At 39.7% G+C, this 26,608-nt stretch overlaps 1 protein-coding gene across 3 annotated transcripts in view; it reads left to right on the top strand.

The window, feature by feature from the left end:
• Window positions 1-26,608, top strand: part of PDCD1LG2 (programmed cell death 1 ligand 2) — a 129,100-nt gene that overhangs the window by 10,978 nt on the left and 91,514 nt on the right. For 2 of the 3 annotated variants that reach the window (XM_006080601.4, XM_006080602.4), the window contains exons 2-4: window positions 2,726-2,791; window positions 11,080-11,385; window positions 26,194-26,460. In XM_006080601.4, coding sequence (XP_006080663.2) covers window positions 2,726-2,791; window positions 11,080-11,385; window positions 26,194-26,460 — 639 coding nt within the window. Of the gene's footprint in view, window positions 1-2,650; window positions 2,792-11,079; window positions 11,386-26,193; window positions 26,461-26,608 lie in introns of all 3 variants that reach the window. The other variant, XM_025279087.3, reaches the window with a different exon arrangement.

The raw sequence follows: 26,608 nt of genomic DNA, 5'->3' as shown, positions 1-26,608 counted from the left end.
TTTAAAAATAAAATAAAATTTAAAAAAAAAAAGAAAGAAAAAAAGAGGTTTTGAAAGGAAATATTAGATTATACATTTATAATTTGAAAATAGATATCATTTAAATAAATATCACCATTTAAAAAAAAGACAGACATTTATATCAATGGAATAGAATTGAGATTTCAAGCTAAGCCCATGCATTTAAGGTCAGTTGATTTTTGGTGAGGGTGCTATGGCAATTCAATGGAAAAAGAATGCTGTTTTCAACAAATTGTGCAGAGATAATTGGATGTCTACGTGCAAATGAACGAATAAAATCTTACCTCACACCATTGACAAAAATTAACTCAAACTGGGTTAAAGATGTAAATAAAAGAACTAAAGCTGTGAAATTCTCAGAAGGAAACATAGATGTAAATCTTTGTGACCTTGGGTTAGGCAATGATTTCTTAGAGACGACACCTAAAGAACAAGCAATTAAAAGAGAAAGTTTTAAACAAAACTAGCCTTCATCAAAATTAATTTGTACGTTACAATTAAATTAAAACATCTGGGCTTCAAAGAACTCTATCAAGAAACTGAAAAGACAATCATAGGATGGGAGAGAGCCATTGCAAATCGTATATTTGATAAACAGTTTGACAGTTTCTGGGAAAGTTAAATACAGAGTTACCATTTAACCAAGCAGTTCTACTCCTACATGTACACTCAAGTGATTCAGAAACATATCTACACAAAAACTTGTAAATGAATGTTCATAGCAGCATTATAGCCAACAAATGGAAACAACTCAAATATCTATCAACTGTTGAGTGGATAAGAAAGATGTGGTGTGAATACACACTGATAGAATAATCAATTCAGTTCAGTTCCTTCACTTGGTTGTGTCTGACTCCTTGTGACCCCATGAACTGCAGCACACCAGGCCTCCCTGTCCCTCACTAACTCCCAGAGCCCACCCAAGCTCATGTCCATTGAGTCGGTGATGCCATCCAACCATCTCATCCTCTGTCATCTCCTTCTCCTCCTGCCCTCAATCTTTCAGGGTCTTTTCAAATGACACAGTTTTTCACATTAGGTGGCCAAAGTATTGGAGTTTCAGCTTCAACATCAGTCCTTCCAATGAACACCCAGGGCTGATCTCCTTTAGAATGGACTGGTTGGATCTCCTTGCAGTCCAAGGGACTCTCAAGAGTTTTCTCCAGCACCACAATTCAAAAACATCAATTCTTCAGTGCTCAGTTCAGTTCAGTTCAGTCACTCAGTCATGTCCAACTCCTTGCGACCCCATGAATCACAGCATGCCAGGGCCTCCCTGTCCATCACCAACTCCCGGAGTTCACTCAAACTCACGTCCATCGAGTCAGTGATGCCATCAGCTTGTCGTAAAAAGGAGTGAAGACTGGCAATGCATTACAACACAGAGGAGTCTTGAAAATAATATGCTCAGTGAAAGAAGCTAGACACAAAAGACCACATATTGTATGATTCTATTTATATGAAATAACCAGAATAAGCAAGTTTATAGAGACAGAAAGAAGGTTAGTGGTTGCCAGGGACTGGAGGAAGAGGAAGAAGAATTGGGGTGTTTCAGCTAATGCGCATGGGGTTCCTTTTTGGAGTGATGAGAATAATCCAGAATTGGGCAGTGGTATGGGTTGCACAGTTCTGTAGAATATACTAAAAACCACTGAGTTGTACCACTGAATCATCTGTGTCTTATATATATGTATACACACACATAATCCTCTATTGTATTGTATGTCAATTATACTCCAATAAAGCTGTTAAAATTTTAATAATTTAAAGGGCAAATTTTAAAAGTTCAATAAATGTTTTAAATGTATAAATGGAAAAAATCTTCAACAGACCACCTCTCATCTCCACTGGCCCCACTACTCTGGTCTAACTATCATCATCTCTGCAAAAAAATTCCTTATTGATCGTTCGGCTTCCAATCTTGCCCATCCCACTCTCCTTTACAACAGTAGTCTATTGTCTACACCAAAACTAAGTCCTCTTTTAAAAATGTAAATGAGGTCATGTCATTCTCCTGATCCAAATTCTTCACTGGCTTTCCATTGTACACGGAGCAGCTCTGCTTTTACCTGATTCAGATGTATGGCTCTGTCTGATTAATTCCCCTTGAAGAAATGCTTCCAAGGCCAATAAAATTTAAAAGCCTCTTTGAAGACAAAGAGGTTGACAGTGTTATACCCTGTCTCTTTTACTTTAGCTGTGAGAAGTCCTTAAGTGGGAAAGTTTGTGAGCTTTGACAACTTTACCTGCTCAGTCAACTAGCAAGTATTTATAGAGTATCTAGCTCCGTTCCCAGAGTTGCAGTCCAGCTGGAAATGATGGTGTACAGTATCCATTTGATGAACAAGACTGATTTTCAAAGGCCTACACTGAAACTATGGAAGAAACAAAGAGGCGCAGATAACCAGCTTTTGTGGTTACCAGTCATGAGGACTGGTTCATTCTCAGAAAAGGTTGCAAGAAAAGGAAGAAGGGCTTCTAATTTGGATCGATAGAGTGCCTCACTTCTTCTTACCCTCTCTCTCATCTGCTCTAGGCAATCAGCCTTTAACTTTTCTTCCTAGCTCTACTCTACTACGGTCTGCTGCCTCCTCAAAGATTTGTTTACCAGTCATTTCATTGTTTTCAGGAGTGAGCAAATGACCAGATCATGAGATCCAGCAAAACTGCTGAAGGCTCTGAGACTTTCAATTGTCTGTTTCAGATCCGGTACAGAGCATGTTCCTCCTACTAATTTTGAGCCTGGGACTGCAGCTTCAACAGACAGTAGGTAAGAAAAGTCAAAGGCTGGGGAGGGTCCTGAGAAAGAGGAACAGATGATGACCCCTAGCTGAAGATGAGGATGAGAATGTGGTCCTTGGGCTAAAGGCTTTCTTTAAGAGAAAGGGTGATTACCGGCTATGACAAGCACTGTCAAAAGAATGGTGCCCATGGTGGCTTGTGCACACCTGTTTCCCTATCTTACAGAAACAGGGACTGATAATATTGGTCCATCTATCGCCACTCTCCAGTAAACATAGTGACAAGATGACAAGGCCATTCAGACCATGCATTGCTGAAATGACCCAAGAGAACATGGGTTAAGTGTCCTGAAAGATGAGATGTCAAGCAGCTGTTCTTTTCTCTTCTGTCAGAGACACTTCCTCTATTAAAAAGCAACAGTAGCAGCCATTGGTCATTCACACATTAATGTGGGTTACTTAAATTGGGAAATCAGAGTCTTCCTTGCATCTAAATGAAAAATGAACCTTAGGCTGTGCCTTTGGATTTTGAAGAAAGATACTCTGCTCGAGGGCATAGATGGCAAGGAGGAAAGCAGTTTCAGAGTTTCACTTTCCTGAGGAAGGCAGTTCAGACCATTCACGTGTTCAGTCAGGGTCATGAGCGCTTTATAGTGGTGAACACCAGTATGTAAGAGAGGAAGACAGAGATAGACATAGGGAATTAGGTCCTCTGTAATAGCAGGGCCAATCCCATGGGAAGTCATCCAACATGCTGCCTTTGACTGAGAAAGAATGCCTTTGTTGGCACTGATAACTTTTTGAGGAGCTTTCCCCTCTCTTCCGGGTGATCCCAGTCATTCCTCCCCCTCCCGTGGGCTGCCCAGCAGGGTCCGGCACTAGAGTCATTGACCTGGGGCCATCTTTGGAGAACACCCCAATATTCTGCTTACTCCAGCCCTGCCCTTGCAGTGGCAGCTAAATGAACACTTGATATTTCCTTCTTAAGGGACCCTGGCCAGCTGGGATTTTTAGAGACAGGTGTGAAATTAATTCTTTCCTTATATGAATGCTCTGTGGATGGTCTACTGTGTTATCTGTAAAATAATTTAAAGTGTGAAGTGAAAAGCTATCAGAAAATATTTTCGTTTTAAAATTACTAACTTTTAAATTGACATAAAATAAAAATGTATACTTTTTTAAATAAAAGCATCTATGAGTTTTGACATATGCATAATCATATAGCCACTTCCCAGGTGGCTCAGTGGTAAAGAATTCACCTACCAATGCAGGATACATAGGTTTGATCCCTGGGTCAGGAATATGCCCTAGAATAGGAAATGGCAGCCCCTTCCAGTATGCTTGCCAGGACATTCCATTGACAGAGGAGCCTGGTGGACTACAGTCTATGGGGCCGCAGAATTGGACACGACTGAGCACACATGCACACACATAGTCATATAGCCACTACCACAATCAAGACCCAGAACAGTTCTGTCACCAAACAAACAAAAACTGCCCCTCAACCGTCCCCCAACCCTATCCTATAGTTTTACATTTTCCAGAATGTTATATAAATGGGATCATTTTTAGACTTTCCTTTTGTCTGGCTTTCACTTATCACAGTGCATTTGAGATTTATCCATATTGTTATATAAATCAGTAGTTCATTTCTTTTTGTTGCTGATTAGTATCACACTATACGTATGCACCACATTTTGTTTATTCATTTTCCAGTTGAGGGACTTTTGGGTTGTTTCCTGTTTTTGGCAATTATAAATATAGTTGCATTAAACATTTGTATATAGGTTTTTGTGGAAGCATCGAGTTTCATTTCACTTGGGTGAATACCTAGGAGTGGGATTGCTGAGACATACATTAAGTAAAAATTTAACTTTATAAGAAACCATCAAGCCATTCTTAGTATCTATACTGTTTTTGCATTCCTGCCAGTAAAGTATGAGAGTTCCAATTGTTCCACATCCTTGACATTACTTGGTATTGACATTGTCATTTTTGTTTTTAAAGACATTCTAATAGGTGTACAGAAGTATCTCATTGTGGTTTAATCTGCCTTTCCCTAGTATCTGGCAATGATAAGCATATTTTCATGTACCTATTGCCCATCCATATATCTTCTTAAGTGCATATCAAATCATTGACCATTTTTAATTGGGTTATTTTCTTATTTTTCAGTTTTGAGAGTTTTTTATGTATTCTGGATACAAATTCTTCATCAGATATGTGATATGCAAATATTTTCTCCTAGTCTGTGGTTCATCTTTTCATTCTCTTAACAGTGTCTTTTGCAAAGGAGAGATTTTAATTTTGAAGCTATCCAATTTATCAAATTTTTTTCTTTGATGGCTAGTCATATCTAAGAATTCTTTGCCTAACCCACGACCTGAAAGATTTTCTTCTATGTTTTAGTCTAAACATTTTATAGTTGTACATTTTACATTTAGGTTTGCCATCCACCTTCAGTTGATTTTTGTATAGTATACAAAAATTTTTGTGAAGTATAGATTGGGATTTTTCTTTTTGGTATATGGACATCCAGTTGCTCCAGCCCCATTTGTTCACTTATTGAAAAGACTGTCTTTTTTCCATTGATTGCCTTTGCACCTTTGTAAAAAAATGTCAATTGGCTCTTTTTGTGTGAATCTTTTTCTGGACCCTCTGTCTGTATTATTGATCTATGTATATATACTTTCACTCATATCACTCTCTTATTACTGTAGCATTGTAGTTCAGTTTTTTTTTTTTCTTATATTTTCATTTCAAAACCTAAGGCATCTTGTAACTTAGACACATTGAAGAAAAATATTTATTTTTGTACTTCGTCATGTCTTGGAAGAAAAAGTAACCCCAATCTTATGTCTCTCATTGATGCTTCCTTCTTTCTTCGTCCATCTGAGAAGAATAAAACTCAGGAGGCACATGGCCATGGTGATGCTTGATGTCACTCTAGGACAGGGACCACACCCTGGGTCATTCTGTCTAGGTTATAGCCGGCCTTCAAAACTACATCTGCTGACCCCTGAGATATACAAAGCAGAAGAATCAGGTTGGGGAAGGGATTTCAAGTAGACAAGATGTCTCATGCAGCATTCTTGCAAAGAGAAGTGCATGAGTCAGGTGTCCAGAGCAGCATCTATCCAGAACCAGGAACTAGAGTTTTCTGAGGACTGGCTGTATAAAGCAATCCCCTCTCACCTCCCCACCTAGACCCATCCTCACTTTTCAAATCCCTAAGGTAGGAAGTCTGTAAACATTTAAGTTTCTGTTAATGCAGAAGAAAAGTATAAAATTAGCTTAAAGAGGAAGCTATCTTGGGAGTTAATGCAAATAAATTGTTTTGTGTTTCCTGGAGATATGACAGGTGCTGACTCCTGATTGCAAATAAAATGCAAACTTCTCCCAAGAACTTTCAAAAAGGCTCTAGCATTACTCAAGCCAGCTATTTTCATCTGTCTAAAGAACCTTCATGTATTAATTTTTCATGCTGTAGCCACGTCCTTCACCCTTTAATTTAGTCAAGATGACCAAACGAATATTTTGTCTGCCTAGTTTTGCAGTTGTGGAAACTTTTTCAGTGTTCTCCTTTGTCTGATGACATCAGGAGTTCAGTGCTACGTTGAAGTTTAGTTTTATAACCATGTGACATATGAAATAGAACACAAATGTCTTTTACTTAGTATAAAGCTGAAAAGTATATCTGTTTCATTAACGTATGTAGTATACACAGGCCAGTAGATATATAGTCATATCTGTTAGAAGTATAGGCTTTCAGGGCACAGAGATATGAATGTGAATTCCAACTCCATGAGCTCCCACTTTTTTACTTTGGGTGAGTTGCATCTTTTCTTTAAGCCTCAGTTTCCCCATCTGTAAAATGAGTGCAGTGACTCCAGTCTTGCAGCTTTGGGGACATCAAATGAGATGTACAGTTTAGCCTAGTGTCTGGTTCATTGTGTTTAATAAATGTTAACTGTTACTCTATCTTACACAACAGACCAAATACAAACCAGTGTTATAACTCTGTTTCTTAAATGTTAATATGCATTTGAATCCCCCAGCCTTGTCAAAATGCAGGTTCTGCTTCTTTAGGTCCTGGGAAGGGACTGAGATTCTGCATTCCTAACTAGCTGCCTAAGAAAACTGAGAACAACACTTTGAATGGTTTCTCAATGCTCCTTGCACATTAGAAACTCCCAGTAAATTATTTTTAGTTAATGCTGGCCTCACAAAATGATTAGAATTTAATTTTATAGGATACAAAGTGGGGTCTGAGCATGTTTTAAAAGCTTCCCAAGCTGATACCAACTATGGCTAAGGTTGAGGCCCTCTCATTAGTGACCCTAATATGCAGCCAAGCTTGAGAAAAACCTCTTCACAGAATTGTTTGCAAGAGTGTTTTGATTTCCTCTGTAACTTACAATAAGTAAGATGGCTCAGAGGGTAAAGCGTCTGCCTGCAATGCAGGAGACTTGGGTTCGATCCCTGGGTTGGGAAGATCCCCTGGAGAAGGAAATGGCAACCCACTCCAGTACTCTTGCCTGGAAAATCCCACGGACAGAGAAGCCTTGTGGGCTACAGTCCATGGGGTCGCAAAGAGTCAGACACGACTAAGCGACTTCACTTTCACTTTCAAGAATACTTTAGGATTGCAAAACTGTACTGCTTTCCTAAACTTATTTTATATCAAGTAATCAAGCTGAAAGCTTTGCATGTTTTAAAAACTTCAATTGTGGGAAAATTAGACCAACTAACAATCTTCTAGTTATTCTGAGTGACTCAGATGCATGACTCATGTTTGCCAATTGCCCTATCCTCTTGTGAAAGTTAGCTGGAAAATGTCACCTGCCTGAGAGATAGCACACTTTATGCTTCCATAAAGGGTTCCATGTGTGTATATACTCTTACACTCTGTAGAAGGCAGAGGGGAAAAGCAAGCAGAAAATGGGTTTTTGTCAAAGGCCCAAACAGTGAAGAGGGGAGTTCTGCTGTATGCTGTGGGGAGTTCCAGAGGAAGTTACAGGTGTTCCTTCTCTCACGAGAAGAAAGTGTAAGTGTGGTAAATAAATTTGCTAAATAAATCCAATATAGACTACACCAAAGTCCTCTGATTCTTGTTAAATCTTAGACTCAGCAACTAACTTTCCCTGCAAGCCCCATTTCTCTTCCCTGTTTCTTGTTTTATCTTGTTTCTTGTTCTTCTTTTATTGTATAATAAAAGAGAAGGAAGTACTATGAAGAGAGTAAGATCAGATCAGATAAGTCGCTCAGTCGTGTCCGACTCTTTGCGACCCCATGAATCGCAGCACGCCAGGCCAACCAGTCCATTCTGAAGGAGATCAGCTCTGGGATTTCTTTGGAAGGAATGAAGTGAGTAAAAGTAGTATAAATTTCTAAACCAGGCACATAGAAGATAGTTAATATATATTTGATGAGTGAATAAATAAATATTTTACTCTTCAGGGCAGAGTATATTTCAAAACAGGTAGCTCTGTTTTAGGTATAAGAGGACTTAATAACAAATATTTGGAGATGATTCTAGGAATCTACTTTTAGGAGTATCCTATTACGGAGACTTGGGAGAGAGTTATTACAAGTGTTCAGGGCATTCCACAAAATGGAATTGTATGGGAAATTTAGAAGCACGGTGTCTTTTTTCACATGTATCATCCCAGAGTCTTCTCAATGTGGCCAAGAAAATGCAAGCTTAATTAGCATTGTTTTATACAGAAGCACTGCCCCGACCCCCATTCTGTACAAAAAAATACCAGGCAGATGCGAACTCATTTCTGTTAGAAAGGCACGTTCATGTTCTAGTTGTGGTTAAAACAGGGTTTGGAAGAAAGATATAAACTCATCACTTATTTTTAATAAAACTTATATTGTGCACTACACTAACAGGTGCATTGGGTGGTGATTAAGAATGCCAATTTGTGCAATTTAGGGCAAAATGAAGTTTGATGAGAGGAAAACAGAAGTGAATATGGGTGCATGCATACTCAGTCTCTCAGTCATGTCCTACTCTTTGCAAATATGGGTAGGCTCGTCCTTTTTTTTCTCTTCCTCTCCTCCTTTTTGTCACTTATATGTTAAACCTTTAATTAGAATTTAGTATGTGCTAGGCACTGGAGACACCAAAACGAATTCAACCTGCCTTCAAAGATTTGCAGGATGGTAGGAGGAAAAACTCCAGTCAGAAGAGAATTTCAATGTGAATCATTCGAGCAACTGAAAACCCCCAGTCTATTTTTACTGTGAAATCTGTTGTCCAGGATGGTCAGAACACCACATTCTCAAGAACTAAAGCATGGTAGAAAAGAAAGGAACCAATGTTTGCTGACTACCTACTACCTGCCAAAATAAGCCATTTTGTGCGGTTTATCTAGTTTTCACCACACTGCTGACAGGTAGATTTAACCTTGGATCTTTGCAGATAAAGAGGCCGAGACTCATAGAGGTTTAATGACGTGATCAAGATCAAAGGGTTCATAATCTGGATACACTCAGAATTTGAACCCAGGTTCATCCGTCACTAAATCCCAAGCTCTTTTCATACTATGTTTTATGTGGAAGCAACCCCACAAATAGCGTGTTCTAGAAGCCATCCCCAAATATTTGTTAAATGAAAGTTTTTAATTAATTAAATGAATGGATTAATGAAGCAAGTCCTACTGAACATAATTTGATCTAATCTTCTGTCATAATTCAGAAGCTACTTTGAGATCGTACCCGCAGTCTTAATGACTGCCCATTCATTATTGATGGAAACAGCATAATTTTGTAGTCTCTCACAATTTATTCATGCATACACTACTTTCATTAGTTTTGCCATGTTTGACTACTCTTTGCACTATTGTTTTTATAGAATTATCTAAATCAACTGAGCTTTTATTTTTTGAACAAAACAATCTACCCCTGTAGTAAATGGAAAACCAGTATCAATGATACTAGTAAATAGAAGATATGAGCAAAAATAAATGCAATAAAAATAAAGTGGTGCTTTAAAGTCTACCCTGATAATATCTGTCCGAGCGCTTCTTGTTTTATTAAAAGGAAAAATAACCATTGTTAGAAATGTGAAAGTCTAGTTGCAAATTGAATGTAATTTGAAAGATTGAAATAGAATTGAAGAGGGGATAAATTCTTTTCTGCATAACCCAACTCCCTTTGGGCTTTGATTCTTTCATATGTAAAATCATTGTGCATACTTCTTGAGGTATATGCCTCACATTTTGGGAACTACTGTTTCAAAAACTATAGATTTTGAAGTCAACCATCTGGCTCTGAATTTTAATTTTACTAATTGTGCATCCTGAAACAAACCTCTTTGACCCAGTTTCTTCAACTATAAAACAGTAATGATTATGCATATTTTATGGTTGCATTTTCAATATTGAATGATATGGTTTAGAGTCTAGAACAGTGGCCGACACATGGTAGATATACATTAAGTGTTAGTATTAGTAGAAAAGACATTTCTACAGTGGGCTTGTATGATGTAGTGGTCAAGAGCACTTGAACTTAGCAATACCTAGGTCTGACCCTGGCTGTGCAATCTTAGGCAAGTTGTTTAACCATTCTGTGTCAGTTTCATTTTCTAAAAAGAAGATGGCTCTACCTCATTGTCTTGCTGGGGAGACTAAAAGAGATCATGTGTTAGCAGAGGCCCACCACCTAGTAAGAATTCAACAGTTGATAGTTGTTATTATTACTATCTCTGCGGAGAAGACAATGGCACCCCACTCCAGTACTCTTGCCTGGAAAATCCCATGGACGGAGGAGCCTGGTAGGCTGCAGTCCATGGGGTTGATAAGAGTCGCACATGACTGAGCGACTTCACTTTCACTTTTCACTTTCATGCATTGGAGAAGGAAATGGCAACCCACTCCAGTGTTCTTGCCTGGAGAATCCCAGGGACGGGGGAGCCTGGTGGGCTGCCGTCCATGGAGTTGCACAGAGTCGGCCACGACTGAAGCGACTTAGCAACAGCAGCAGCAGCAGCAGCTGCTGAGAGGAGGTAAAATTTGGCAGGGAATGATGTAATTTGATCCATATAAAGAAAATGAGCTTGGATCATGGGAGCAGGAGGCCGGTCAGCTGTACAGGTGAGGAGTGTTGAGAGGCAAGAGCAGGGATCAAGAATTACACTCTTCCATAAAGTGGATAGGGCAAGGGATAGAAAAGAACTTCTGCAAATGCCCAGATACGGATAGATGTCTCCTAGGAAACCGAGGTTGTATGGGTCTCCTCAGCTCCCCCACTCTGAACAGAACTGAAATGTGAAGGCAGACAGTGGGAGAATGTCTTATTTTCTGTTCAGCTTTGTTCACAGTGACCGTCCCAAAGGAAATGTACATGGTAGACTACGGCAGCAATGTGACCTTGGAGTGCGATTTTGACACTGGAGGTCATGTGGAACTCGGAATTTTAAAAGCCAGTTTGCAAAAAGTGGAAAATGATACAGTCTTGCCCAGTGAAAGAGCCACTTTGCTGGAGGAGCAGCTGCCCCTGGGGAAGGCCTTGTTCCTCATCCCCCGAATCCAGCTGAAGGATGCAGGGCAGTACCGCTGCCTGATCATCTATGGGATTGCCTGGGACTACAAGTACCTGACGCTGAAAGTCAAAGGTGAGTACTTTCAGGGACTGGAATCCACGGAGGCACCTCTCCAATGCAGGACCTGTGTTAGCTGCAAGTAACAAGTCCACTGAAGCTAGCCCAAGCAAAAACTGGGACGATGATTATAAAGAGAAAAAGCTACCTCAGAGAAGACAAAAGCACCTGCTCAGAAGTAGTTTTTCATATCTATGTATAAAGCAATGGAGGTGAGGGTAAATAGGGGTAGAGGGAATAAAACGGGTCTAGAGAAAGCCAGGAAAATGACTCCCTGTAAGTTGGGAGGGTACTAACGGTAAGTTTTGCCTAATTCACAGGAACGATATTGGCTTGATATTATACTACTCTTTCAGAGTCCAGAGTTTTTTAAACTATGATTTGCTACCCATTAAAAGTTTAAAATATCAGTTTAAAGAGTGACAAAAGTGGACTTTTTACCAATAAAATTAATAAATGAATAGAATTGAATATATCAGGGCATCACAAACAATTTCAGAGAGGGTGTGTGTGTGTGTGTGTGTGTGTGTATGCATGCGGGCAGGTGGGTGTGCATCTTGGCTTGTGGTATAATAAATTCTTTCTCACTCTGGGTCATAGTCTAAAATGTTTGAGAAATGCTACTCTAGCCTCAGTCTTATCTATTGCACAGAAAACAGCTGAAGTTCAGAGAACTGAAATGGGTAGCCTGAGGGAGCCAATTCAGTAGCTGTCTCCATTCCTCTGAGTTGAGGGCTCTCTCCACTACAACATGAGCCAAGAACCTAAATCAGAAGAGAATCTTCAAGTTGCTGTTTGTTCTGGAAAAGGTCACTTGAGCAAAGACATAATAACTCTAGAAAAGTAGATTTGGCTCTGTTAATCAGCCTGTGTGTCTCAGCCTTTACTAACTGTTCTGAGGTAAACTACGTCAGTTTTCCTCTGCCACTAGACCTCAGAGGATCTCTTCTGTCTTCCAGAGAGTCTCCGAATTTTGGTCTCTAAAGACCATTGACCTTGACAGCTGTGGTGTGATTTTACAATCTGGAATAAAGAAGGACAAACTGGTATAATTAGACATGAGGGTGAATGTTGTTTTCACCTGTGACCTTGAGTGGGTTATTTCGATTTTCATCAGTCAGAGTTCAGTCGCTCAGTTCTGTCCGACTCTGTGACACCATGGACTGCAGCACTCCAGGTTTCCCTGTCCATCACCAACTCCCGGAGCTTACTCAAACTCATATCCATTGAGTTGGTGATGCCATCCAACCATCTCATCCTCTGTCATCCCCTTCTCCTCCTGCTTTCAATCCTTTCCAGCATCAGGGTCTTTTCCAATGGGTCAGTTCTTCTCATCAGGTGGCCAAAGTATTGGAGTTTCAGCTTCAGCATCAGTTCTCCAATGAGTATTCAGGACTGATTTCCTTTAGGATGGACTGGTTGGATCTCCTTGCAGTCCAAGGGACTCTCACGAGTCTTCTCCAACACCACACTTCAAAAGCAGCAGTTCTTCAGTGCTCAGCTTTCTTTATAGTCCAACTCTCACAACCATACATGACTACTAAAAAAACCATAGCTTTGACTGGATGGATCTTTGTTGGCAAAATAATGTCTCTGCTTTTTAATATGCTGTCTAGGTTGGTCATAGCTTTCCTTCCAAGGAACAAGAATCTTTTAATTTCATGGCTGCAGTCACCATCTGCAGTGATTTTGGAGCCCCCAAAAATAAAGTCTGTCACTGTTTCCATTGTTTCCCCACCTATTTTCCATGATGTGATTGGACTGGATGCCATGATCTTCGTTTTCTGAATGTTGACTTTTAAGCCAACTTTCTGACTCTCCTTTCACTTTCATCAAGAGGCTCTTTAGTTCTTCTTTGCTTTCTGCCATAAGGGTGGTGTCACTGAAAATATGAGGTTATCATAATCTGGAATTTTTCTTATTTGTAAAAGAATAGCAATAGTAGCTGGAGAAGGCAATGGCACCCCACCCCATGGGAAAATCCCATGGACGGAGGAGCCTGGTAGGCTGCAGTCCACGGGGTCGCTAAGAGTCGGACATGACTGAACGACTTCACTTTCACTTTTCACTTTCATGCATTGGAGAAGGAAATGGCAACCCACTCCAGTGTTCTTGCCTGGAGAATCCCAGGGATGGGGGAGCCTGGTGGGCTGCCGTCTATGGGGTCGCACAGAGTCGGACACAACTGACGTGACTTAGCAGTAGCAGCAGCAATAGTAGCATCTACCACATAAGATTACTGTAAAAATTAAAAGAGATAATGTAAAAAACTGAGCATGATGCCTGGCATATGGTGGGTGTCCAGAGATTTGGTTCAAAGACCCTCAGTTCCCGCGAGGATAGTGCCCTCTTACACATCAGCTAACAGTGAATCATCAAGAAAGCCCTCAGCCTGGATGTAACCTCCTTCTCCGTTTACTGCATTTTCTACAGTCAGCTGGGAGGAGCTCCAGACATTGATGTTAGTCTGAGTTTAATCAATGGGAGGAGAAAGAGCTCAACATCCTCACGATCTCCTAGTGTCCTTGGATATCTGCACCGCAAAATCACTGCCCCGTGTTTGTTGATCTTTGTGGGCATGTTTTAATGCATGTAGTGTCTTTGGGCAATTTGATACCAGTCCCAGTCTTTCTTGCTCTGGCTGAGAGTTGTCCCTCATCCATGGAAAGGCACTCTGCCTGCTTCCTCACCTAGATCAGGGATGACTTGACAGGATGACTCAAACCTTAATTAATTAATTATTAATCCCTTATACCTTTAATGATTGTCCAGCTAGACTATATGGGATCACAAAGACTTTCTATGGGATGCATACACATAGACAGTTTTAGGAAATTAGTTTCTGGATTTTCATCTTCCTCAAATACTCTTTCCCTAAATTGACTGTGCCTGAGAATGTGTCTTCCAGGCAAGGCTCTTGGGGTTCCCCAAGAGCCTTCCTCTTTTAATTTTGCTTCCTCTTTTAATTTTGCTTTACCCACTTCATATAAAGCCTACCTCTCACCCATCATGAATATAGTGCTTTGCTCTGAGGTGTAAAAACTTCCATAGTGCCAAACAAAAGAATGACTGGAAATACTGATATCTTACCAAATTGTAATGACTAACAAATCCTTCAGCAAACCAGGAAGTATCAAATTTTCTGTTTTCAGCAAAATTGAAGGAGTCCCTAATAGAGTTAATAGCTAATAAAAAAAAATGAAATACTTTTCTTATATAAATCATAAGGGTTGCAAAGAATGAAATATTACTATAACTGAACTCCTTCCATGCCCACCTATTTACTCATATGAGCAAGATTCCTTAGCCCTTATAGCTACAAAAAATGAAAAACAGAAATAGAATTGATTCTGAAGATTGTCTCATTCCAACTGTTAAGTCATTTGCATCCTCATGCACAGATAGAAAATGAGAATCCCATCCATCCCATTAAGAGATACCTTTCCAGTAAACTTTTCTTATGTTTAATAATTGTCAATATTCATAATATTTGTTTTGATTTTACATGTGCTGATAATAATGAAAATTAGACCTCAATGCTGAAGAAAAATTTGAACACTTAAGCCTCATTGTCACAAGAAAAAATTTTAATTTCAATAGCTATACATTTTTGTTATTGCAAAGAAACAAAAAGATAACCACCAAAGGAGTGATCAAACATGTTGCATTAGGATAAAATTCTGTAGGAGTGGAATGGGAACTGATATTTAAGAAATATTAATAGAAAGAAAAGTTCTGACCATTAGAGTAGAATATATGTATTTTTCTTTTTTATAAATGTATTTATTTATTATTTATTGGCTGCACTGGATCTTTGTTGCTGTATGTGGACTTTCTCTAGTTGTGGTGTATGGGCTTCTCATTGCAGTGGCTTCTCTTATTGTGGAGCACAGGTTCAAGGCACATGGGCTTCAGTAGTCGTGGCTCACGGGTTTAGTTGCTCTGCGGCATGGGGAATCTTCACAGACCAGGGGTCGAACGGGTGTCCCCTGCATTGCAAGGAGGATTCTTAACCACTGGACCACCAGGGAAGCCCTGTATTTTTCAGTGGATGGTGGTGTGTATTAAAGACACCTTCTTTGATATCTAGGTGATGTTGGATACATTTGTGAATGAGTGAAATGCCTTAATGAAAATATGTGTTCATAAAATGCTAAACATTATATATTTTTCCAATATAGAAACCTATGAAATATTCCAAGAATAAACTTAATAAATATGTGAGAGGGAGCACACTACATCACGATTGTTTTAGGAGGAATGCAAGCAAAAAGGAAAAAAAAAAAAAGGAGGTTGAAGTTAAGCACCTAAGGATATTCTGCCCTAATTGGGGGTCTCTGAAAGAAACAGGGAAGATCTGGGACCCCAGTTAGGGTGTGCTTAAATAGAACAAGACTAGAGGAAGGATGTGTTTGTCTTTAAAATGCCTAATTTTTGGCATATACTTGAAAATAGATTTATAATATTTTCTTTGATGTCTGGACAACAGTTCATAATAAGTATGGTGAAAAGAGGATTGATTTCATAAGGACAGGGAAAAAAACACCAGATAGCATGGCTAAAGAGTTTATAAAAGTAACAGAAGGCTGCAGTTTTTGAAATGCCAGGTTGCAACTCAAGATTTGATATCTGTCAGAGGAAGGCCAAGCAGCATGATGGAAGAGGAGAGCACAGCAGCCCTGAGAAGCAAGGGATTGAGCACAGCGGCTGAGAACCGGCCTGTGCCTGGATCCCAGACAGACATAGAGCAGGAGCTAAGAATAGAAGGGCCAAATCATCCTGAAGGCCTGAGCAGGCTAAGGCTTGGCAGAATTTCTTTAAATCAACAGAAAGGCCCAGGACAGAGTACAACTTCATCAAAAAGTGGAGGAAGAAGGCAACATAGAGAGAAACAGCCCTCACCCTAAGAAAGGGAAGACAAACAGCATAGGGAGGAGACAGCCCAAGAGAAACATCTTAGTAGTGAAATGATGTCTGTACATTTAGCTTCTAGACCCAGAAAAAAGCATTTGCTAAAATAACTTAGGCAGGATAATGAGGCTAAATCTCTGCTCTGTCTTTTCTTCCTGGGGAAACAGAAGGGAATAAGGAAAGCCTGAGTTAAGAAAACAATATCCTGAATTTTGAGGGGTGGGAAAGCTCCTGGAAATTACAAACTGTTTAACCTGATGTTCCTCTCCAGGTCATTTAACAGACCAATTGAGAGCAGTCCTAAAATATTTCTTTTAATGACTGCTAGAAACCTGCCAGGACTCTTTAAGTTTAAGGCATTTAAAACTACATTTTTTCCACCTTAGTTATGGTCATTATGATGATAAAGCAGATAATACTATGTACAGTAGATAATATAGTGCTATAATATAAAGATAATAAAGCTTATCTTTATTTCAGAAATGCTAAAGTTGCCAGTAACATTTGAATCATATAGTCAGAGATAGCAGGATAACAGAAAGCATTTAAACCAGTGGAAACTGAAATCAGAAAGTAGTAATTCTTTTGATGAAACAGACTGAGAAGCCAAATGGAGAATAGTGAGGCAAGTCAGCAATTAGTGAAAGCAGGAAGAGATAATAATTACCAGTACTAATTGACTATTTAATACGTTCTAGGTACCTAACTCATTTATCATTCTAACACTACAGTTAAGGATAAGTAATACTGTGCTTATTTTACTAATGAGGCTTAAGGCTTGACAAGTTACGTAAGCAGCACTGAAGTCTAGTCAAAACTTTTGGACTCTAAGGCCCATGTTCTTAACTACTATGCTTACCATGTGTTGTTTTGCTAAACCAGACAAGTAAGTACCAATGGGTTAAAGCTACCATGAGGCAAAATTTGACTTGGTGTAAAGATAATCTTCCCAATGAAAGTTTAACTTTCTTATTGTCTAATCACTGCAAGGACCACTTCTGGAAGTAGGAGCTTCCATTCGTAAGTGTATTTAACCAAAAGTTAGTTATCTAGCAGGTTACCAATATCAAAGAAAAAAAAAATTATTAAAGAGAAAAAGGGACATTTCATAATGATAGAAAAAAATCAATTCAGCAAGAAGATATAACAATCCTAAATGTTATACATCTAACCATATAGCTTCAAAGTGTATAAAACAAAATTTGACAGACCTAAAAGGAGAAATAAACCGATCCATAATCATATTTGGAGATTTCAACTCATCTCTATTATAACTGGTAGAATATCCAAAAAGAAAACAAGAGAGTAGAACAGCATTAGCCATTTTGATTGACTTACATAAAACTCATGCCCAACAACTACAGAATACACATTGTTTCCAAGTGCATGTGAAACATTCATCAAGATAGTCATCTAGAAAAGCTGCTGGAGAAGATACTTTTTGTTGAGCAGGAAGTTGGACTAATTGAATTTTAAGATCACTGCCACCTCTGAAATTCTAAAATTTTACTCATATTTTCCTAAGAATATCACCCTGAGTCCAGCTTCCCCATTGTGTGTTGCTGATAATGATGTGTTTTTACCCACTTCCCAAATAAGATGGGGAGACTTCTTTAATGTTATGTAAATGAAGGATGTGGGCTCGTGCCTCTCCCTCAGACCTTGCTCGTTCTTTTTTAAAAAATGTATTTTATTTTTTCATTGACAAATAGTTGATTTACAATGTTATGTTAGTTTTGTGTATGATTCAGTTTTATAAGTATGTATATAGATAGATAGATATGTGGTGTATATATATATATTCTTTGTCCAATTCTTTTCCATTATAGGTTATTACATATTTTGAATATAATTTCCTGTGCTATACAGTAACTATTTGTAGTTCGTCTATTTTATATATAGTAGTGTATATCTGTGGAGAAGGAAACGGCAACCCACTTCAGTATTCTTGCCTGGGGAGTCCTGTGGATGGAGGAGCCTGGTAGGCTGCCGTCTATGGGATCATACAGAGTCGGACACGACTGAGGTGACTTAGCAGCAGCAGCAGCAGCAGCAGTGTATATCTAGGGCTCCCCAAGTGGCTCAGTGGTAAAGAATCCGCTTACCAATACAGGAGACATGAGTTTGATCTCTGGATTGGAAAGAGCCCTAGAAGGACGACATGTCAACCCACTCCAGTATTCTTGCCTGGGAAATCCCATGGACGGAGGAGCCTGGAAGGCTATAGTCCATGGAGTCGTAAAGAGTCAGACATGAATTAGCAACAAAACAGCAGCAGCAGCAGTGTGTATCTATTAATCCCAAACTCCTAAATTATCCCTCTGCCCCATCCCCCTATAGTAACCATAACTTTGTTTTCTATGTCTATGAATCTACTTCTGTTTTATAAATAAGTTCATTTGTATCATATTTTTAGATCCCCCATATAAGTGATATCATGATATTTGTCTTTGTCTGACTTATTTCAATTAGTATGCTAATCTCTAGTTTCATCCAAGTTACTGCAAATGACATCATTTCATTGTTTTTTTTAATTAAAATTTTATTTCATTGTTTTTTATGGCTGAGTTATATTTTATACACACACACATACACACTTTGGCCTTGGAGTGCAAAATGAAGTAGGGCAAAGCTAACAGAGTTTTGCCAAGAGAACGCACTGGTCATAGCAAACACCCTCTTCCAACAACACAAGAGAAAACTCTACACATGGATATTACCAGATGGTCAATACTGAAGTCAGATTGACTATATTCTTTGAAGCCAAAGATGGAGAAGCTCTATACAGTCAGCAAAAACAAGACCAGGAGCAGACTGTGGCTCAGATCATGAACTCCTTATTGCCAAATTCAGACTGAAATTGAAGAAAGTAAGGAAAACCACTTGACCATTCAGGTATGACCTAAATCAAAGTCCTTATGATCATACAGTGGAAGTGATAAATAGATTGAAGCGATTAGATCTGATAGAAAGAGTGCCTGAAGAACTATGGATGGAGGTTTGTGACATGGTGCAGGAGGCATTGATCAAGACCATCCCCAAGAAAAAGAAATGCAAAAAGGCAAAATGGTTGCCTGAGGATGCCTTACAAATAGCAGGGATAAGAAGAGAAATGAAAGGCAAAGGAGAAAAGGGAAGGTATATCCATTTGAATGCAGGGTTCCAAAGAATAGCAAGGAGAGATAAGAAAGCCTTCCTCAGTGATCAATGCAAAGAAATAGAGGAAAACAACAGAATGGGAAAGACTAGAGATCTCTTCAAGAAAATTAGAGATACCAAGGGAACATTTCATGCAAAGATGGGCTCGATAAAGGACAGAAATGGTATGGACCTAACAGAAGCAGAAGATATTAAGAAGAAGTGGCAAGAATACACAGAAGAACTATACGAAAAAGATCTTCATGACCCAGATAACCACAATGGTGTGATCTAGAGCCAGACGTCCTGGAATGTAAATTCATCTGGGCCTTAGGAAGCATCTCTATGAACAAAACTAATGAAGGTGATGAAATTGCAGTTGAGCTGTTTCGAATCCTAAAAGATGATGCTGTGAAAGTGCTACATATGCCAGCACTTTGGAAAACTCAATATGCCAGCAAATTTGGAAAACTCAGCCATGGCCACAGGACTGGAAAAGATCAATTTTCATTCTAATCCTGAAGAAGGGCAATGCTAAAGAATGTTCAAACTACCGCACAATTGCACTCAGGGCTCAGACAGTAAAGCGTCTGCCTACAATGCGGGAGACCCGGGCTCAATCCCTGGGTCAGGAAGATCTCCTGGAGAAGGAAGTGGCAACCCACTCCAGTATTCTTGCCTGGAAAATCCCATGGATGGAGAAGCCTGGTGGGTTACAGTCCATGGGGTCACAAAGAGTCAGACACGACTGAGCGACTTCACTTTCACACGCTAGCAAAGTAATGCTCAAAATTCTCCAAGCCAGGCTTCAAGAGTACATGAACTGTGAACTTCCAGATGTTCAAGCTGGATTTAGAAAAGGCAGAGAAAACAAAGATCAAATTGCCAACATCCATTGGATCATAGAAAAAGCAAGAGTTTTTCAGAAAAACATCTACTCCTGCTTTATTGATTACACCAAAGCCTTTAACTGTGTAGATCACAACAATCTGTGGAAAAGTTTTAAAGAGATGGAAATACCAGACCACCTTACCTGCCTCCTGAGAATCTATATGCAGGTCAGGAAGCAACAGTTAGAACAAGACATGGAACAACTGGTTCCGAATTGGGAAAGGAGTACGTCAAGACTGTGTATGGTCACCCTGCTTATTTAACTTATATGCAGAGTACATCATGCTGGGCTGGATGAAGCACAATCTGGAATCAAGATTGCTGGGAGAAATATCAATATCCTCACATATACAGATGACCACCGTTATGGCAGAAAATGAAGAGGAACTGAAGAGACTCTTGATGAAAGTGAAAGAGGAGAGTGAAAAGGTTGGCTTAAAACTCAACATTCAAAAAACTAAGATCATGGCATCTGGTCCCATCACTTCATGGCAAATAGATGAGGAAACAGTGGAAACAGTGACAGACTTTTTATTTTCTTGGTCTTCAAAATCACTACAGATTGTGATTGCAGCCATGAAATTAAAAGACTCTTGTTCCTTGGAAGGAACACTACAACCAACCTAGATAGCATATTAAAAAGCAGAGACATTACTTTGCCAACACAGATCCGTCTAGTCAGAGCTATGGTTTTTCCAGTAGTCATGTATGGATGTGAGAGGAGGACTATAAAGAAAGCTGAGAACCAAAGAATTGATGCTTTTGAACTTGGTGTTGGAGAAGATTTTTGAGAATCTCTTGGGCTGCAAGGAGGTCCAACCAGTCAATCCTAAAGGAAAGCAGTCCTGAGTATTCTTTGGAAGGACTGATGCCGAAGCTGAAACTCCAGTACTTTGGCCACCTGATATGAAGAACTGACTCATTGGAAAAGACCCTGCTGCTGGGAAAGATTGAAGGCAGGAGGAGAAGGGGATGACAGAGGATGAGATGGTTGGATGGCATCACCGAGTCAATGGACATGGGTTTGAGCAAGCTCCAGGAGTTGGTGATAGACAGGGAAGTCTGGTGTGCTGCGCAGTCTATGGGTCACAAAGAGTTGGGCATGACTGAGCAACTGAACTGAACTGAACACACACATACACCACATCTTCTTTCTTTACCAATTCATCTGCCAATGAACATTTATATTCCTTCCATATCTTGGCAATTGTAAATAGTGCTGTAGTGAACATTGCAATGCATATATTTTTTCAAATTAGAGTTTTCATCTTTTCTGGATATATGCCCATGAGTGGGATTGCCGGATCATATGGTAATTCTGCTTTAAGGATCCTCTGTCCTGTTCTCCATCATGACTATAGCAATTTACATTCCCACCAATAGTGTAGGACGGTTCCATTTTCTCCACACCCTTCCAATATTTATTCTTTGTAGACTTTTGATGATAGCCATTCTGATTGTGTGAGATGATACTTCATTGCAGTTTTGATTTGCATTTCTCTAATAATTGGCTATGTTGAGAATCTTTTCATGTGCCTGTTGTCCATCTGTAAGTTTTCTTTGAAAAAATGTCTATTCAGGTGTTTTGCCTATTTTTCAATTGGGTTGTTTGTGTTTTTGATGTTGAGTTCTATGAGCTGTTTGTATATTTTGGAAATTAATCCCTTGTCAGTTGCATCATTTCTTGATTATTCTTTTAGGAGAACATCTCTCCCATCTGCTTCCTTATTTATATAGCCAAAGCCTCAGCCCAGCTCCTGATTCCTGGCCCTCCTACCTTTGAAATCACCTGTCAACTTGGGAGCCAAGACCTGAATCTTGTCCTAAGCTGCCTTGCTGGAGTAGGCCAAGCCCTCATCCATAAGACACTATTCCTATGAATCCATTTATTCTACTTTATGCCCCTCCCAAACCCCAGCGCTTACAGAAATAATCTACAACATACTAGGATGAAATGATAATAAGGGGACATCAAACCAAGGAAAAATAAGTGTAGATAAAGTAACAAAATGAGATAAAGCAAGTACTTAAAATGCATGCTTCAGGTACTAGTTGGATTGCTAGAGACAGACCAAAATTGGCTCCAAGGAGATTGATGAGTCTAACCAGTTCAAGTTCTTTGGTAGGCTGCTTCAAAACCTAATTCTCATCTTCTTCTATTTCTGGGTACTCCTAATTCCCTCTGAAAACATCCCTCTTCCCATATTTGATGCTTCATTCCTAGACTTTTGTACTTACTTAGAGAACCATCCTTTTCTGATGATTCCAATGCAGAATTCAGAATGCTGTACCCATGAAGGGCTTGAGTTCAAGTCCCCTCAGTCACCCCAGATTCCAGCCTTTTCCTTATTTATTCCTGGAGTATGAATTTAGTCCACCACATAGGGTCTTTGCATGGTTTAAGTGAGAGGAGGTATATTAAGGTGATGGAGTCAGGTTTAGAGCTACTCACCCCAGTTGTCGCTAAGTTCTTGACTAAGTGAGATATACCCAGAGTAATTAGTAGCCAAATGGGAAATGAGCTCCAGTTTTTAAAATAATAACTGGATTAACATGTAATTTTTTCCTTTTGCCTCTCCCTACATTGAGCCTTCTCTTATAATCTGCACTGGAGAACATGACTCAGAATAGGGACTTCTGGTTTCTTGTTCCCTTGTCTTAAACTGAGTCCAGATTTGCAATCAGACCCTGAAGTCACTCATCCATCCAGCCTCATAGATAAGAAAATCTGCCCCACCACTCAGTCACAAACAAAAGCTGGAGTAGTGTGAATGAGGAAAATGTGAGAGCTTTTTGAGGCAGGCAGCCCAGCAGGCCTGGCCAAGTATGCTTAGTGGCATGAAAAAGAGAACTTCAAGAAAAGGCCACAGGTTATAAACAGCTCTTCGAGGTACAGTCATCCTGCTCTCTGGTGACCCATGACCCAGTGAGTGAAGCAGAAGATCCAGGTTCAATCCCTGGGTGGGAAAGATTCTCTGGAGAAGGAGATGGTTATTCACTCCAGTATTCTTTCCTGGAGAATTCCAGGGACAGGGGAACGTGACAGGCTACAGTTAATGGGGTAGCAAAGAGTCAGAGATGACTGAGTGACTAACACAATCAAATTAGCAACTTATAACATAGAGACACACAAGGAAGGCTCTCAAAAGGCAAAAGTTGTGGAGAGGGGCTTGAATATTCCTTCCACCTCCACAGAATGTAAAAGTGCGGAACATGAACTCAGTACCTAGAAAACACTTAGTAAGTCATACATATTTGATGTTTTCCATGTGGCTGTTACCATTATTTTAGTAGAAAAATAACTTTTCACCATTTGTACTCATTTATACTCCTCCCAAAACTTTAAGAAAAAAATGTTTATTCATATGTGGGCCGTATATATGTCTTTACTTCAAAGATGGTATCAAAATTCTATTTCTTAAAGACTAGCCATTGAAAGCCAGTGCCCACCCCCTCTTCCTTTCACCAAAAATCAACAGGTTACTTTTTGCATTCCCTTGTACTTGCATATGTGGTTAACATTTATTTTTAGCTATAGTCTGAAACAGTTGGACAATTTGTCCTTGTGTCTTCCTGGTGCTCTCAGTGTCACTTGTATCTATTTTAGATCTTAGTTTTCCAGAGGACAGGGAAAATGTCTGGTTAATTCATTCAGCATCCACTGCACAGAATGGTGTGTGTGTATGTGTGTGCATGCACGAGTGTGTGCGTATGTGCGTGTGTGTGCATGTGCGGGGTGTTAGAGAGGAGAAATAACTAATAAATATACTGTATTCTTGAATATTTATAGACATAATCTAGGTCTTTAAAAAATAATAGCACTTATCATGTACCTGCTGTTCAGTTCAGTTCAGTTGCTCAGTCATGTCCGACTCTTTGTGACCCCATGAACTGCAGCACACCAGGCCTCCCTGTCCATCACCAACTCCCGGAGTTTACCCAAACTCATGTCCATCGAGTCAGTGATGTCATCCAGCCATCTCATCCTCTGTCGTCCCCTTCTCCTCCTGCCCCCAATCCCTCCCAGCATCAGGGTCTTTTCCAATGAGTCAACTCTTCACATGAGGTGGCCAAAGCATTGGAGTTTCAGCTTCAGCATCAGTCCTTCCAATGAACACCCAGGACTGATCTCCTTTAGGATGGACTGGTTGAATCTCCTTGCAGTCCAAGGAGTCTCAAGAGTCTTCTCCAACACCACAGTTCAAAAGCATCAATTCTTCAGCACTCAGCTTTCTTCACAGTCCAACTCTCACATCCATACATGACCACTGGAAAAACCATAGCCTTGCCTAGACAGATCTTTGTTGGCAAAATAATGTCTCTACTTTTCAATATGCTATCTAGGTTGGTCATAACTTTACTTCCAAAGAGTTAGCGTCTTTTAATTTCATGGCCACAATCACCATCTGCAGTGATTTTGGAGCCCCCCAAAATAAAGTCTGACACTGTTTCCACTCTTTCCCCATCTATTTCCCATGAAGTGGTGGGACTGGATGCCATGATCTTCGTTTTCTGAATGTTGAGCTTTCAGCCTACTTTTTCACTCTCCTCCTTCACTTTCATCAAGAGGCTTTTGAGTTCCTCTTCACTTTCTGCCATAACGGTGGTGTCATCTGCATATCTGAGGTTATTGATATTTCTCCTGGCAATCTTGATTCCAGCTTGTGCTTCTTCCAGCCCAGCGTTTCTCATGATATACTCTGCATATAAGTTAAATAAGCAGGGTGACAATATACAGCCTTGACGTACTCCTTTTCCTATTTGGAACCAGTCTGTTGTTCCATGTCCAGTTCTAACTGTTGCTTCCTGACCTGCGTATAGGTTTCTGAAGAGGCAGGTCAGGTGGTCTGGTATTCCCATCTCTTTCAGAATTTTGCACAGTTTATTGTGATCCACACAGTCAAAGGCTTTGGCATAGTCAATAAAGCAGAAATAGGTCTTTTTCTGGAACTCTCTTGCTTTTTTGATGATCCAGCAGGTGTTGGCAATTTGATCTCTGGTTCCTCTTCCTCTTCTAAAACCAGCTTGAACATCTGGAAGGTCACAGTTCACATATTGCTGAGGCCTGGCTTGGAGAATTTTGAGCATTACTTTACTGTACTTGCCCTTTCTGAACACTTACATGTATTAACTCATTTCATCTTCAAAGTTGCCAGAGCTGCTCTAGGTCTTTGCTCAAAACTCATCAACCCCCACCTTCAGCAGGAGTGAACATAAATCTTTCCATTAAAAGGTCCAGAGATAAGAAAGGAAACTGCAAACAAAAGCAAACAAAAACACAAAAAACCCAAATCCAGATGAAACCAATGGGGGCCAAGATGGCAATGAATCTGACCTCCAACAGATGTCTAGGTCTTCATTTTTCTCTCCTCCTAATCTTGAAGAAGACAAAAGAAAGGAGGAAGTGGAAAGAAAATTTCCTCCTGAAGATGTTAGAAAATACTAAATAAAGTGGGATGTAGGGGTTATCTAATGATTTTGTTTATCCATCGCCTTCTTTTCCTCCAATCTCTGACTGTGAGATAATTTACAGCCACAGATTGTGATAGGATAAAGCACCACTGAGATTTGAAATCAAGCCTTGATTGTGCATAATTGGCTCCACCAGTTAATAACCCTGTATCTTAGAGTGAAATAAACCTCTCTAGCCTCAGTTACCTTCAACAAAAATTGGGAATATTGATGATGCTCTTTTGTTGTAAAAATTAAATTATTCAGTGATGTAAAAGAGCATGATATATGGGACACAGGAAATGTTTTAAAAGTTAAAACCATTTTTATTTAATATTGATAATGATAATTTATTTCATATGACATTAAGTACAGGGATCTATAGGAGTCAGAAACGACTCCTTTTCTTCATTTTTTTTTTTTTTGTCCCAGCTTCCTACAAGAAAATAAACACTCGCTACCTCAAGGTCCCAGGGACAGATGAGGTAGAGCTCACCTGCCAAGCTGAAGGCTATCCCCTGGCAGAAGTGTCTTGGCCAAACATCAGTATTCCTACCAACACCAGCCACACCAAGACCTCTGAAGGCCTCTACCATGTTACCAGTGTTCTGCGCCTAAAGCCACACCCCGGCAGGAATTTCAGCTGTGTGTTCTGGAATGCCAATGTAAAGGAACTCACTTCAGCCACCATTGTCCAAGGTAAGAGCTGCCCACCCTTCCTAGCTCTACCAATCAGGGTTCAGGCAAGAAATGGATCACACAGTCAGAATGAATAACCTGAGAAGACTGTAATAAAGGGAGTAATTAAGGTTTAGAGAAACTACTAAAAGTAGGATAGGGCACCTGG

This window comes from Bubalus bubalis, chromosome 3, assembly GCF_019923935.1.
Source record: "Bubalus bubalis isolate 160015118507 breed Murrah chromosome 3, NDDB_SH_1, whole genome shotgun sequence".
NCBI lineage: Eukaryota > Metazoa > Chordata > Mammalia > Artiodactyla > Bovidae > Bubalus > Bubalus bubalis.
The sequence above is the reverse complement of the archived record's forward strand: the minus strand, read 5'-3'. Positions and strand labels throughout refer to the sequence as shown.